At 29.5% G+C, this 13,381-nt stretch overlaps 1 protein-coding gene across 3 annotated transcripts in view; it reads right to left on the bottom strand.

Annotated features, from left to right (window-relative positions):
- Positions 1–862: 862 nt before the first annotated feature.
- Positions 863–13,381, bottom strand: part of LOC108686068 (pyruvate carboxylase, mitochondrial) — a 21,901-nt gene continuing 9,382 nt past the window's right edge. For 2 of the 3 annotated variants that reach the window (XM_018191144.1, XM_018191145.1), the window contains exons 3-14: positions 12,046–12,365; positions 11,491–11,641; positions 9,893–10,104; positions 8,893–9,095; positions 7,740–8,001; positions 6,903–7,221; positions 5,475–5,525; positions 3,608–4,075; positions 2,836–3,225; positions 1,895–2,330; positions 1,420–1,816; positions 863–1,202 (exon numbers count right to left, since the gene is read on the bottom strand). In XM_018191144.1, coding sequence (XP_018046633.1) covers positions 954–1,202; positions 1,420–1,816; positions 1,895–2,330; positions 2,836–3,225; positions 3,608–4,075; positions 5,475–5,525; positions 6,903–7,221; positions 7,740–8,001; positions 8,893–9,095; positions 9,893–10,104; positions 11,491–11,641; positions 12,046–12,365 — 3,458 coding nt within the window. In that variant the 3' untranslated portion in view covers positions 863–953. The remainder of the gene's footprint in view (positions 1,203–1,419; positions 1,817–1,894; positions 2,331–2,835; positions 3,226–3,607; positions 4,076–5,474; positions 5,526–6,902; positions 7,222–7,739; positions 8,002–8,892; positions 9,096–9,892; positions 10,105–11,490; positions 11,642–12,045; positions 12,366–13,381) is intronic. The other variant, XM_018191147.1, reaches the window with a different exon arrangement.

The raw sequence follows: 13,381 nt of genomic DNA, 5'->3' as shown, positions 1-13,381 counted from the left end.
TATATATATATATATATATATAAAGTACAAATTAATGGATCTTTTAGGCAGCTTTGTTTAATTGTATCATATTAATCATATTGGCTTTACATACAGAGTGAAATTCAGTGAATTTGGAGTACAAGACATGATACTTTATAAAAAAAACAACTTTTTTTTTTAATAAAATTGCGTCTAAAGTCTTCGGCACATGATGCTTGTTTTCCTGCTGGATTATATAGAATCTTGCCATCGTATTGGCTGCGTAGTACCAGCATCGCAGTCAATACGGAAAACAAGCATCATGTGTCGCAGGCTTTACAAGTAGTTTTTGCTGGAGAGCAGGTTGAAGTTATACGAGTAAACGCAAAAATTATTTATCAAATATAATTTTACTACAAGAAAAAGTTGTTTCAGCATAATTATATTATGTTCTGTACTCCGAATTTGTGAATTTCGGATCACCCATGTATCATTTTCAAATAACATATGTAGGATATTTAAAACATTTTTATTAATACTCTGAAATGAAAATATAACCAAAAATAGACTATTTTGGAGAAATAATTAATTCAATATTAAATTTCATGTTTAAGCTAATTATTAATAATTGTGTTTGTTTAATATATAGTTGGATGTTTTTAAATTTCCGTCAAGATGTGATCTTACATGTATCATTTAAGAAATAGAATTATTAAAAAAAATATAATAATAAACATAAACGTAACAATTTTAAAATGTTTATCAGTATGTGATAATAATTTTTGGATAATAAATCCTAATCATCGACGATTCTGAACCGATGATCATCGATAATAGAATGTTAAATAAAAAATTTCAATCCAAGCTTCGTATAAAAGCTTGCTAAAGATCTTGTCTTTCACACACGCATTATCATAGTAAATAGCAATAAATATTTGGTGTTGCTTTTACACGATTTGATTTTTAGGTCAATCCCATCAGCGCGAGAGAATTTATTCGAATGTTAGGACGAGATCGTCTCCTTCTAATCTCATGCCCAAGCTGATTTCAAGGCTCTTAATTTTGCCCGCTTTAGGTGCTTGCACAACCATTTCCATCTTCATAGCAGATAGCACAATTAATGGTGCACCCTTTTCCACAGTGTCGCCCACTTTTACTCTAATGTCGATTACTTCGCCGGGCATCGGCGCTCCCAGATGATTACTGTCACCTTTCGTTGCTTTTGGATGCACATGCAATTCCTGCACAAAGAATAGAAAAATTCTTATCGTACTTTGTTTAAGATATTCATTAATCCCAATTTAATTGTAATCTTCTTTTAATTATCTTCATGTAATAAAGTAATTTTATTTTAATCAGTTTAATTGTTATTTAACACTTTAATTTCACTTTAATTATAACTTAATTGAATCACGTGATAATATATAAAATAATGCCGAAAATTTGCGGGTCATTTACCTTGACGGCCTCTTTATCTTTGATGAACACAGATCTCAGTTGACCGTTCATTTCGAAAAACACCTCACGTTCGCCATTTTTCGTAAGATCTTCTGCGACTGCAAGGGTTTTGATACCAAGAGTTTTGCCCTTCTCAATTGTGACATCGAATACTTCGCCTACTTTAGGCCCCGTGAGAAAGATTCTAGTTTCCAATTTATCTACCGGACCAAATTGTTCCTTGAAGTTCAAATAATCCTTCGTTACTTTAGGATAGAGCGCAGCCGACATGACGTCCTTTTCGGTAACGTGTGAGTGAGATTCTTTCAATTCTTTTCTCAAGGCATCTAAGTCGAGTGATGTCAAACTCGCGCCTGGTCTGCCTTTCACGCGTGGCATGTCTTTAAGAACCTTCGACCTAATCAAATTACAAACGTAAAATGTAATGAAAGGATTACCGTGAAATTAACATTCGTGTATGCACGCAAACTCTTACCTGAGAGGTTCAGGAAATCCTCCGTGAGGTTCACCAATGGCACCCTGAAGAAATTCGACTACCGACTTAGGGAATGATAGTTCTTCGGCTTTCTTGAGAACATCATCGGCGGTTAATTTGTTTTGAACCATAAATTGTGCTAAATCACCGACAACTTTGGAACTTGGCGTAACTTTGATAATATCACCGAGCAAAAGATTGGCTTGTCGATATGCCTTCTTCACGTCTTCAAAGAATTCGCCCAGACCGAGTGAATAAGCTTGGAATTGCAAATTTGTATATTGACCACCTGGAATTTCGTTGAGGTAGACATCCGCGTTTCCGGACTTCATCGTTGTTGTGCATTCGAATGGTGCATAAAGCGTTCTCGTTTGTTCCCAATATGCGGAATACTCGGAGACATCAGATAGATTCAATTTTGTGTCAATGTCCGTTCCTATTATATTAATTGAAAATTTTCTTCAGCATTAATCAAATTTTAATATAATTTCAATTCTACTATTATGTGTTATAAATTTAATCTGATTAATTAATAAAAACATTACAATGTCATAATAGCAATTAAAATAATTAAAACGTAATTCAAACTGTCCGTTATCAAATCAAAATATCAATTCAAATTAAAATGTAAAAAATTATCATATACATAGAACGATTTATATAAGGAATGGTTTTGCAGATTTAACTAGATATAAATCTGAAAATAATTATATAAGAACTCAAACCGATTGCTAGAATATCAAAATTTTTTCAGCCTTACTCATCATGTTTGAGTTTTTTTCTAATTTATTTTTATAGTCTAACAAAATTATTTTTAGATCTGCATCTAACTAAATTTTTAGATATTTTAATAAAATCATTCTTTTCGTGTACAAAAGGTAAAAAAATTATATGAAAAATTTAATTTACAATCGCAAAATTAAAAAATTATTAAACTATACCCTGAAGAGATGCAACAACCGCGCCCATAGAAGGCTGACTAGTCATGCCAGACATGCTATCAACGGCAACGTCCACAACGTCGGCTCCACTTTTCGCACAGGCCAACATGGAAGCTACTCCAGCTCCAGCAGTATCGTGCGTGTGTATGTGAAGAGGCACATCCGGATGCTTCTGCCTTATTGCGTCGATCAACATTTCGGCTGCTCTCGGTTTGAGCAATCCAGCCATATCTTTGATTGCTAAGACATGAGTACCCACTTTGACTAGCTCATCCGCCAAGTCGGTATAATATTTCAAGTTATATTTGGTACGATTCGGATCGCTTACATCACCCGTGTAAGAAATCGCCGCTTCGACGATACCCCCGGCATTTCCAGCGGCTTCCATACCTGAAAAAAAATTCACGCTCAGAGAAGAAATTTTTACACGAAAATATTCTCATAATTTACGAAACGACTTTACAGAATAAGCAATGTAAATGCACAACGAAAAAAATCTTATCACACAATGAACTGGATCTTAATATTTAATAATATTTTGGCATGAATTTATATATACATATCCAAACTACACGCCAAAATCATTTTCAGTCTTGAAATGCAAAACCGACAACATGTTAAACCGACAATAATATCACAAATTAAATTCATAAGCAATTTATTGATATTGATGCTATTAAATATTTGAAAAAGGAATATTTGTTTCGATAATATTTCCTTGTTAATTGCATTATAATTATATGTATAGTTAGGTCATTTTATAAAAACTCACCAATGATAAGATTCGGCAAGTAATTGAGCGAGTCAAATACTCTGAAAATGTCCATTCCGGTTTTCACAGCCAGTTCACAGAACTTAAAGACAACGTTATCAGGATAGTTCGTATACCCGACAGCATTAGCGCCTCTAAGTAACATTTGGAATGGAATATTAGGGATAGCCTTGCGCATATCTTCCAGCCGTTCCCAAGGGCACTCATGAAGAAACCTTAAAGCCACATCAAAGGTCGCACCGCCCCAGTTCTCCAGCGAATAGAGATTGTTGAATTTGTGGGCGACGAATGGTGAGATCATCAGCAAATCATGCGATCGTACACGAGTCGCTAAAAGGGATTGATGGGCATCACGGAACGAAGTATCCATCAAAAGGAGACCCTTATGTTGTCTAATCATTTTAGCGAAAGCTTCCGGACCTTGCTCTTTATAAATATGTCGGAATCCTTTCGGAGGATCCAGAGGTTCTGAAAAGGAGCACAAAAGAAAATTAGATTTGATGTTTTTTTTAAAAGAATGAATTGTTATTTGGTACGTGCTTGTTAGTAGGCATGAAAAATGTTTATGAAAAGCAGTGAATTATAGATATTTATCGTTGATAAAAGATAAGAATAAGAAACAAATCATTTATAAAGTAAATGTGTTTACATAATTATTTATTTAATATTGAGTTGTATTAATAATAAGAATTTATAAATATTTTAAAAGATATTTTTTATTTTTTTAAATAAATTTAATTTAAAATTAAATTAATTAATTTGAATTAAATATTTATTGTGCTAATTATTTGCTATTAACGCTTTTATACAGAGTGTCCTCTAAGTTTTTGCCAAGCACTTTTGAGTAGAACGGACTAAACTGAGTCGAAAAGTCCTCTATCATTTCGCAATAGTTAACAAGATATTAATTACAAGATATTAAAAATTGCCGAATATTGGTCTATCAATAATTTTTTATTCAAATATTATCAACTTTATAGAAAAACAATGAGAGACAAAAATTATTTTCTTGTCATAAAGTTTTGAGAATTTTTTCAGAATTTTTTAATACCGTATTTTCTCATGTTGGTAAAAATAAGAAAATGCAATAAAAAGTTGATAAAAAATTCTGAAAAAATGTTTAGAATTCTATGAGAAGAAAATAAATGATTTTTGTTTGTTACAGTTTTTCTGTAAAGTTATAATAGTTTCTTTGAGTAAAAAATTATTGAAGACTAATATTCAACAATTTTTAGTAATTGAAAATGAAAATGGAAAATTACAAAATGGTTTAGTTCGCTCTTTACTTTGTTATAAAAGCGCTTGGCAAAAACTTACAGGAAACCCTGTATATATAAATGAAATTATATGAAAAACATTAAATTGAATATTGAATAAAAATTTTCGCGTTAAATATTATTTTAAGTATTATACTTTAAATATTGTTGCATTATTAAATATATTTTTTTCATTTTGAAAATGCTTTGAAATTTAGAGTAAGAAAATATTTTATAAAAACAAGTGTAGCATTTGCAAATTGATATATCGCTATGAATTAAATAATAAATTCATATTTTAATAATGCAACAGTATATATTTATATTATTGTTAATAGCATTATTATATGATAGCTCATTTAATATTGGTACATTTAATATATTGAATTAATTAATTAAATTTAGAAAAACTTGTTTAGAATAAATTCCAATAAACAAATGTCTGCCAATCTGAAAGAACAATAATAAATTAAAAAAAAATTCGTTTATATTATATATATAAAATTTGTTATACTGTACCAGTTTTTAGCTTCTTTCAATCTTCACAATGCTAAATCTTAAAATAATATAAATAAAAAAGGCATTACACATTTGTAACACTGTAACCATACCTGGTGCGTCGGGATCATTGGTTTCTTCTGCAGCTGCAAGCTTAGCAAAGTCTAAAAAAATTGCCAAACAAAAAAAATAAAAGCATGCGATAAAGAGTGAAGAATGTAAAAGAGGGAAATTAATATTTAAAGATGTAAGTCACTATTACAAGAATATGACAATGAATTTTTAAGAGACAAAGATCTTTGGGATTTGTCTCGATGATTTATTGAATTTATCTCGGGATTTATTAAATTTATCCCATGTATAAACGTATAGCGTATACTGGTGATATACTTTAAATATAAGTGGTTTTTTTTATTTTAATGTGAATAGAATATTGAATTATTTTCAAGTAATACTAATCAGTAAAATAGCATGCTGTATTATTATTTGTTAAAATAATGATAATAAATAGAGACATATGAAGATGTTTCGTGAGCCCATTTACGAATTCGCGTAATGTGCAATGTGCTTAATGTAGCGCGGTGCAATAATTAATTGTTGGAATTTAGACACAAGAACACACCAAAAAGAAAAAAAGTAGATTTTTAGAACGGTTAAATCGAGTGTCCCTATAAACCCAGCAGAAAAGCATAAACGGTTTGTTACTTATAAGCAAAAAGGATGTTTACTACTTATTGTGTGAACATCATATATCAAAATTATCGTATATGATATTGGTTTGCGTAGATATATATGGGACGTACGTAGATATATACGACTCATATGTATCAATGCGAGACAATACCTCTTTAGTATCATGATTTAACATTATTGTTTACCTTTATTTAAACCATTTAATTATTGATTAATGAAATATAAATAATATAAAATTCAATAAAAAATAATGTAATTCTTTAGTATGTAAAGTCAATTGTTTATAAATTTGTAAGGATTTTAAACGAAGGAGAAATCTCATTATGTATTAGAAAACATTAAATTATTTCTTTAATCATTTGTTAATCTTCAATTACTTCAACGATTCATAAACATATAGGGCATCTATTTGGAAACAAAATCGGAATGGATTCTGATCGGAATTATTCCGTTTTTTCCCCCGAAAACACAATAAAAGTATAAGGAATAATTGAATAATTCCGATCGGAATCCATTTCGATTTTGTTTCATAAAAGGTGTCCATGTTTACAGCAGTCTTTAAATGTTAATCTGATCAGAGAATTAGTAGACATCCTGTTTAATAAAAAAATAAAAAAAAGAAAAATATATAATCCCTGTTTTGCTGATCCATAAAGCACGTCCCCTGTGTGCCTCTGTTCTAAGTATGGCTAGAGTAATTTTCCCATCTAACATGGACAGTATTTAATTTAATTATCAATATCGAAATTTAATTTAAGGATTGAGATTCAGTTATCGAGATTTTTTATGATGTGGAGTTTAAAGGGTATGTCATCCCTCATTATTACATTCGTTGATCGATCGTGTACCTAGAGCAATCTGCGGAATATGCGGCTTGATGTCCGCTGGTTTCAGTTGAGTAGCTAATGGCGTGCTTGGACCATTCACCAGAACGGTACCGAGATAATTGAGCAATTTCTGGGCTCGATTCTGGCTCGGCTGCAACTGAAAAAGCTGAGGATGCTCGTCGATGAAATATGTATCGACAATACCGTTGAGAAACTTTTGATTTTCCAGGACATTTAGTAGAAAAGGTATATTTGTCTTTACTCCTCGCACGCGGAATTCGCGAAGCGCTCGATTCATTTTGGCGCAAGATGACGGAAGATCACTGGCGTGGGCGATTACCTGAGAAAACAGAAAATATATTATTTATATTCTTTAAATACAGTCTCTAAATTCTTTGAAGTGAAATTTCACTCTAAAGTGAACATTGAGTCAGTCTTGAAAGAGTTCAATCTTTAATGCCCATCCATCAACAATTTCCACCAACGTAAATTAACTTTAATCTCTTAGAAAAAGACGAAGAGTAAGTTGAGAAATTAAAGTTAATCTACATTGGTAGAAATAGGCATAAGAGTAAGATTCACTCTAAAAGTTTTAAAAAGTGGATAGGGTGATAATAACAATTTCGAACATGATATAATTCTGAAATTCTAAAAATAGTTTATTTTTTCGAGATTCAAATTTGGTAACTATATAATCTCATTTTGAAGAGTATTGAAGTTGTGAAAAACAGAAAAAATCAAACTTGGACTTCGAAAGTTAGAGTTCAATTTTATTTCGTTCAGAATTGTATCATGTTTAAAATTGTATTTTAATATTGTAAATGAGTTAAAATTCTTTGCAATTAGAATCATTATTACCTTAACAAGTAGGGAATCATAATACGGTGAGATTATAGCACCAGCGAATGCGGAGGCTCCATCCAATCGTATGCCCATACCTTCGCCAGAACGAAAAACTTCTATTCTTCCAGTATCTGGTTGAAAATTCTTAGCCGGATCTTCCGTGGTTACTCGACATTGAATCGCGAATCCTTGAGGTATGATTTTGTCTTGAGTCATACTGAGTTCTGGTAGTGTCATCCCCTCGGCGATTCGAATTTGAGATTGCACAAGATCGATTCTGAAAGAATGAAGATGACAAAGTGACATGTAATAATTGACGCTTGTGTAAAATGTCACGCATATTAATGTTACGATTTAATCAGAGAATGGAAATAACGCGTTACTTGTAACACCCATTACAGTTTTTTTTTTTGATAACGGGTTGATAACAATGTTATTTTTGGAGAATCAGTAACAGTTCAGAATTAGAAAAAAGTTGTATCAGTAATTAAAAATTTGAAATAGCGCCTCAACTATTTACGTATTATTAAATTCTAATAAGAATACAATATTTTTATTACTATATTTTCTTAATTCACTTAATTTACTTATTGTTTTTATTAAAGCTTTATAATATATACATAGTTATAAATTTGTGTATGCATTATTTATTTATTTTTATTTTCTAAGTTCGAAACCAACGCTGCGCCTTTTATTGTAAGCTAATGACTTTAGAGAAAAGGTTTTTAATGTATTCTTTAAAGTTACCTCAACAATAATTAGTTACATACTATAAAGTGCTTTATTAAAAAAAAGTTTTTATCTAAAGTAGAAAAATGTATATAATTGTTATATCTATTTGCATGAAGTTCAAGTAACTATTCAATGTAGTTGAGTCACTATTTCACTACCAAATTAATAGTGCATACATTTGTTACCGTGACTATATTTTTATAACATTCAGTTTCTACTTCAGTTTCTATTACTTTATAAAACTAGTTATCAGGTACTTCAGTTGCCAAATTTATAGTTGCCAGAACTATTTCATTTTCTTTCAGTGTAACTATATAATTACTTTTAAAAAATAACTTTTTATTTTCTGTATTTAATTATTTTAAAAAATTAGAAGAGAAAATGATGAAAAAAAATGTAAAGATATTTATATCGGTTTTTGTGTCTATTTCATTACCCTGTTATTTCCTCGGTTACTGTGTGCTCAACTTGTAATCTGGCATTGACTTCAATGAAGTAGAAATTTCCAGATTCATCAACCAAGAATTCCACAGTACCTGCATTCGAATAACCAACATGTTTTGCCAATTTGACAGCATAGTCAGTCATTTTCTCTCGAACCTTAGGCGACAATGCTGGAGCTGGCGCAATCTCGACAACCTGCATATTTTATGAAAATCTTATAATAAATTTTTTTGATATTCAAGTTTTTGTATCAATCGAATCAATCTTGATGTGATATTATGTTCATAATATAGAAATGCAATAGCTTATTTGGATCGCATTTTACGATATCTAGATATTATTTATTTTGAGAACTTATATAAACCTGTGGGCTACAATCATGAATCTCGTGTGATTACGTCATTGTCCTTGTTTCGAATAACACGAACGAACGCCATCGCGGTGAATGTACATTGCTTTTAGGATTCACGCATCCTTGAGAAAGCTTTTGAGGAGAAAAAAACTCGACAGATTCTAATTTGTTCGCAGAATGAAGAAATTGATCAAACTAAAAATTCTATTATTAGTGAATAACAATTTTAACATATATCTTACATCTTGACACAATATCTACATATAATGCTATTCCTTAAAATAGAAATAAAAATCTGTTTAACAGATTTAAATGAGAACAACAAATTCCACTATTCTCTCTTAATAATATTATTATATATTGATTATTGAATATTATATTTAATAATCAATATTCCAATCATAATGTTTTTTTTAACTGATTGTTACGTGTTCTTGTTTCGATCTTTTTTTTTTCTGATATCTATACAATAATAAAATTTTTTAATAATGTCACATTTGCATACGTATATAATTAATTTTAAGAAACATTGACAGAGTTTCATAAAATTTAAATCCATTCCTTAAATATTAGTCAATAAAATCGAAATTTTGTGTACTAAATTAAAATTAGAATACTAAATTAAAATCAGAGTACTAACTTTTTGATGACGACGTTGCACGGAACAATCGCGTTCATATAAATGTACAACATTGCCAGCCTGATCTCCAAGTAATTGAACTTCAATATGACGTGGTCTCTCAATGAATTTCTCAATGAACATTGCGCCATTTCCAAAAGCAGCCGCCGCTTCGGAAGATGCACGATCGAACATCTCACGAACCTCCTCCATTTGTCTTACAACTCTCATACCTATAAAAATTAATTAAAATGATTTCAAAATTGTTCGGAAGAAAACTCGAATAAAGCTGAACCATGTAAATATGTTTGCTCGTATTATATTAATTAAAAAAAAATTTTTTTTAGTTAATAATAGCTCATCTAAAATCGTTGCTCCTTAATTGTCTTTCTTGTTTCGATCTTTTTTTTTCTGATATCTATACAATGACAAAATTTTTTAATAATGTCACATTTGCATACGTATATAATTAATTTTAAGAAACATTGACAGAGTTTCATAAAATTTAAATCCATTCCTTAAATATTAGTCAATAAAATCGAAATTTTCATCTTTATTCATCTAACGATATGTATCTTACGAACTAACTATGAAATCATCTTATTATGTCAAAGTGATTAATAAATTTAGTATGCAAATTATCTACGGCTGCATTTACATCGTGCGCTTAGTCCGCAATATACGATATGTATCTTTGTTTAATAGGATAAATAAGGATATCTATTGTATAGATTGCTGATTAAGCGTACAGTGTAAACTCAGTCTATTTCTCTTCTATTAAATATAGTAATAAATACATGAAAAATTTAAAATTTATAAAATCAATGTGACAGATAATACGAAGAAAATATTTTTCTATTTTGTAAACAAAAAATGAAATCATAACATATTTATTATTATTATTATTATTATTATTATTATTATTCTCTTTCTCTCTCTCTCTTGATAAAGTGATTCATAATTTGATAACTCATACATGTCTGCGTTGATAAAAAATTTTATTTTACAAATATGAACTTTTAATTAGAAAAACACCAAATTATTGTAACATTATAATTAAAAAAAATTTTTTTAGATATTTTATATAACTTACACTTAAATATCATAACATAGTTAACTATCTATTATTATACATTTTTATCCAGACTCTGTAAGTTGTTTTGCCATTACAGAGTAACTTGCCATAAATGTAGTTTGAATGTCGATAATGGTTGCATTGTTCGATAACGAATAGACGCGTTTTCCAAACTCGTAAAACATTAATCAACGGAAAAAAACATTCTTTGTTCATATGATATATATTTACGATCTTAGTGGCTACAGCCAATTATGTTGCTTTACGGTAAATTTAGCTTACGTATGAAATGTGCAATAGTATAAAATTTTTCAAGTAAATCTGATAATGTCAACATATCAAATTATTTTTGCAATAAAGCAGCAAATTTTAAATTATTTTTTAGTAGAAAGAGAGAGAGTTTGTAAATCTATTGCATCTGTTTTTTAAGATTTAAAATTTATAGTATTTCAGTTTTTATAGCAGTTTTGCAATGTTAATATTTCTTTTATATTTAAGTAAATTAATGCTGTCTCTGTATTAGTTCTCGATGTCTTAGACATACCTCGTCCTCCACCTCCATATGCTGCCTTAAAGATAATCGGAAGACCGTGCTTCATACAGAACTCCATCGCCTCATCAGAACTTGTTACAGGCCCATCTGTTCCCGGAACGATAGGTACTCCAGCTTGAATCGCGGCTTGTCTGGCAGCCACCTATCAATTAAATTGTATTATATTGTGTCTTGATTCTAAGATTGCTGGAAAATTTTGTAAAAATTAATCAAAATCATTTCTAGAATATTATCTGTGTAAGCAGTTCTATAAATTTTCGATGTTTATATTACTGCGCTTAGGAATTTAAAATTCGAAATATAACAATTTGCCAATAAAAATATAAACATTTAAAATTCGAACGGGTAAGTCAGAATAGAAATTGCTCCGCGATTTTCTTTGCGTTTTCTTGAAATGTTTATTCTTCAATTTCTTACATTAGTCTCGTACGTTTTAACTCATTTTGAGCCATCTTCAACGAATAATCTTCAACAATTGAATGTTCGTGCTTAACTGATTCGCATAGTATTCATTACTGGTTCGCAACGGATATAATAATATTCTACCTTGTCTCCCATTTGTTGGACGACTTTAGGACTAGGTCCAATGAATCTGATGCCTGCATTAGTAACCGCTTGAGCAAAGTCTGCTCTCTCAGAAAGGAATCCATAACCAGGATGTATGGCATCGACATTGTTTTCTTTGGCTACTTGGATAATCTCAGGAATATTTAAGTAAGCTTGAACGGGTGGTAAGCCTTTGCCCACTAAATAACCTTCGTCTGCTTTCTGACGGTGCATCTGCATTTTATCCTGCTCCGAGTAAATTGCTACGGAACGAATGCCGAGTTCCGAACAAGCACGAAATACACGAATGGCAATTTCTCCTGAAATATTATTTATAAGTTAAAATTTTATACAAAATTATAAAAAAAGTATATGAAATATACTTAAAATTGGACATTATAGTGCTCGTTTTATTAATTTTTTATTATAACTGTATTTTCAAAACTAATATTTAATATTGAAAATTAAAGAAATGAAAAAAAGATGATCTTTAATAACATTTTTGTTAGAGAAAATTAATTTCAATTTGTTTAACTTATCTTAAAAAATTTTATATAGACAATAATATTTTGAAAAATATATACATATAAAAATTTTTGAAAATGAGTTAAATAAATTGAATTTAATTATCTCGAAAATTTAGTTTTATTTTTTTTTAAATATTAATGTTCATATGAATATTTAAAATAATTCCAAAACATTTTTTATTAATCACATAACAGATTTAGAATGACAATATAAATAGAAATATGTGAGCCATGGGGAATTCATTGAAATGTATTATAGTTACGATATGAGCAAATTATGGTATACGATTTAATTTAATGGAGTGCCTAAGATATACTCGATTCTTGATCTTACATAAAAAACATCTTCTCGTGTTGATTAATCACACAACTCTATAAAAATCAATAAGTCATTGATAGCATTCATTAATCCATCAAGCAATGTCGGTATATCATACTCAGTGAAAGTAATGATGATTGCTTTCAATAAAAGTAGCAATTATTTGAAATATGTATTAATTTTTTTCTATTACTTCCTTAACCTGTTATTAACAAATTTCTATATATACATTACAAGTAAAATACCACAGTACATTTTTTATTGAAAAATATAATAAAATAAGAAAAGCCCAAAATATAATTATATTATTTATAATTTATAATTTATTAAAAATATTAAGTAATAATGAAGCATTAATACCAGTAAATTGCCATTGAAAGCGTGTTAATAAGTTTATGGTATTATCAAGAATGAGTTTGTAATTAAGCATGTGATATATTGTTGTTTTATCTGTTTTTTTCACGATATATTTCTTTATCTTTCATATCCT

Source organism: Atta colombica, unplaced genomic scaffold, assembly GCF_001594045.1.
Source record: "Atta colombica isolate Treedump-2 unplaced genomic scaffold, Acol1.0 scaffold163, whole genome shotgun sequence".
NCBI classification, from domain to species: Eukaryota; Metazoa; Arthropoda; class Insecta; order Hymenoptera; family Formicidae; genus Atta; species Atta colombica.
This window is presented reverse-complemented; position numbering and strand designations above follow the sequence as displayed.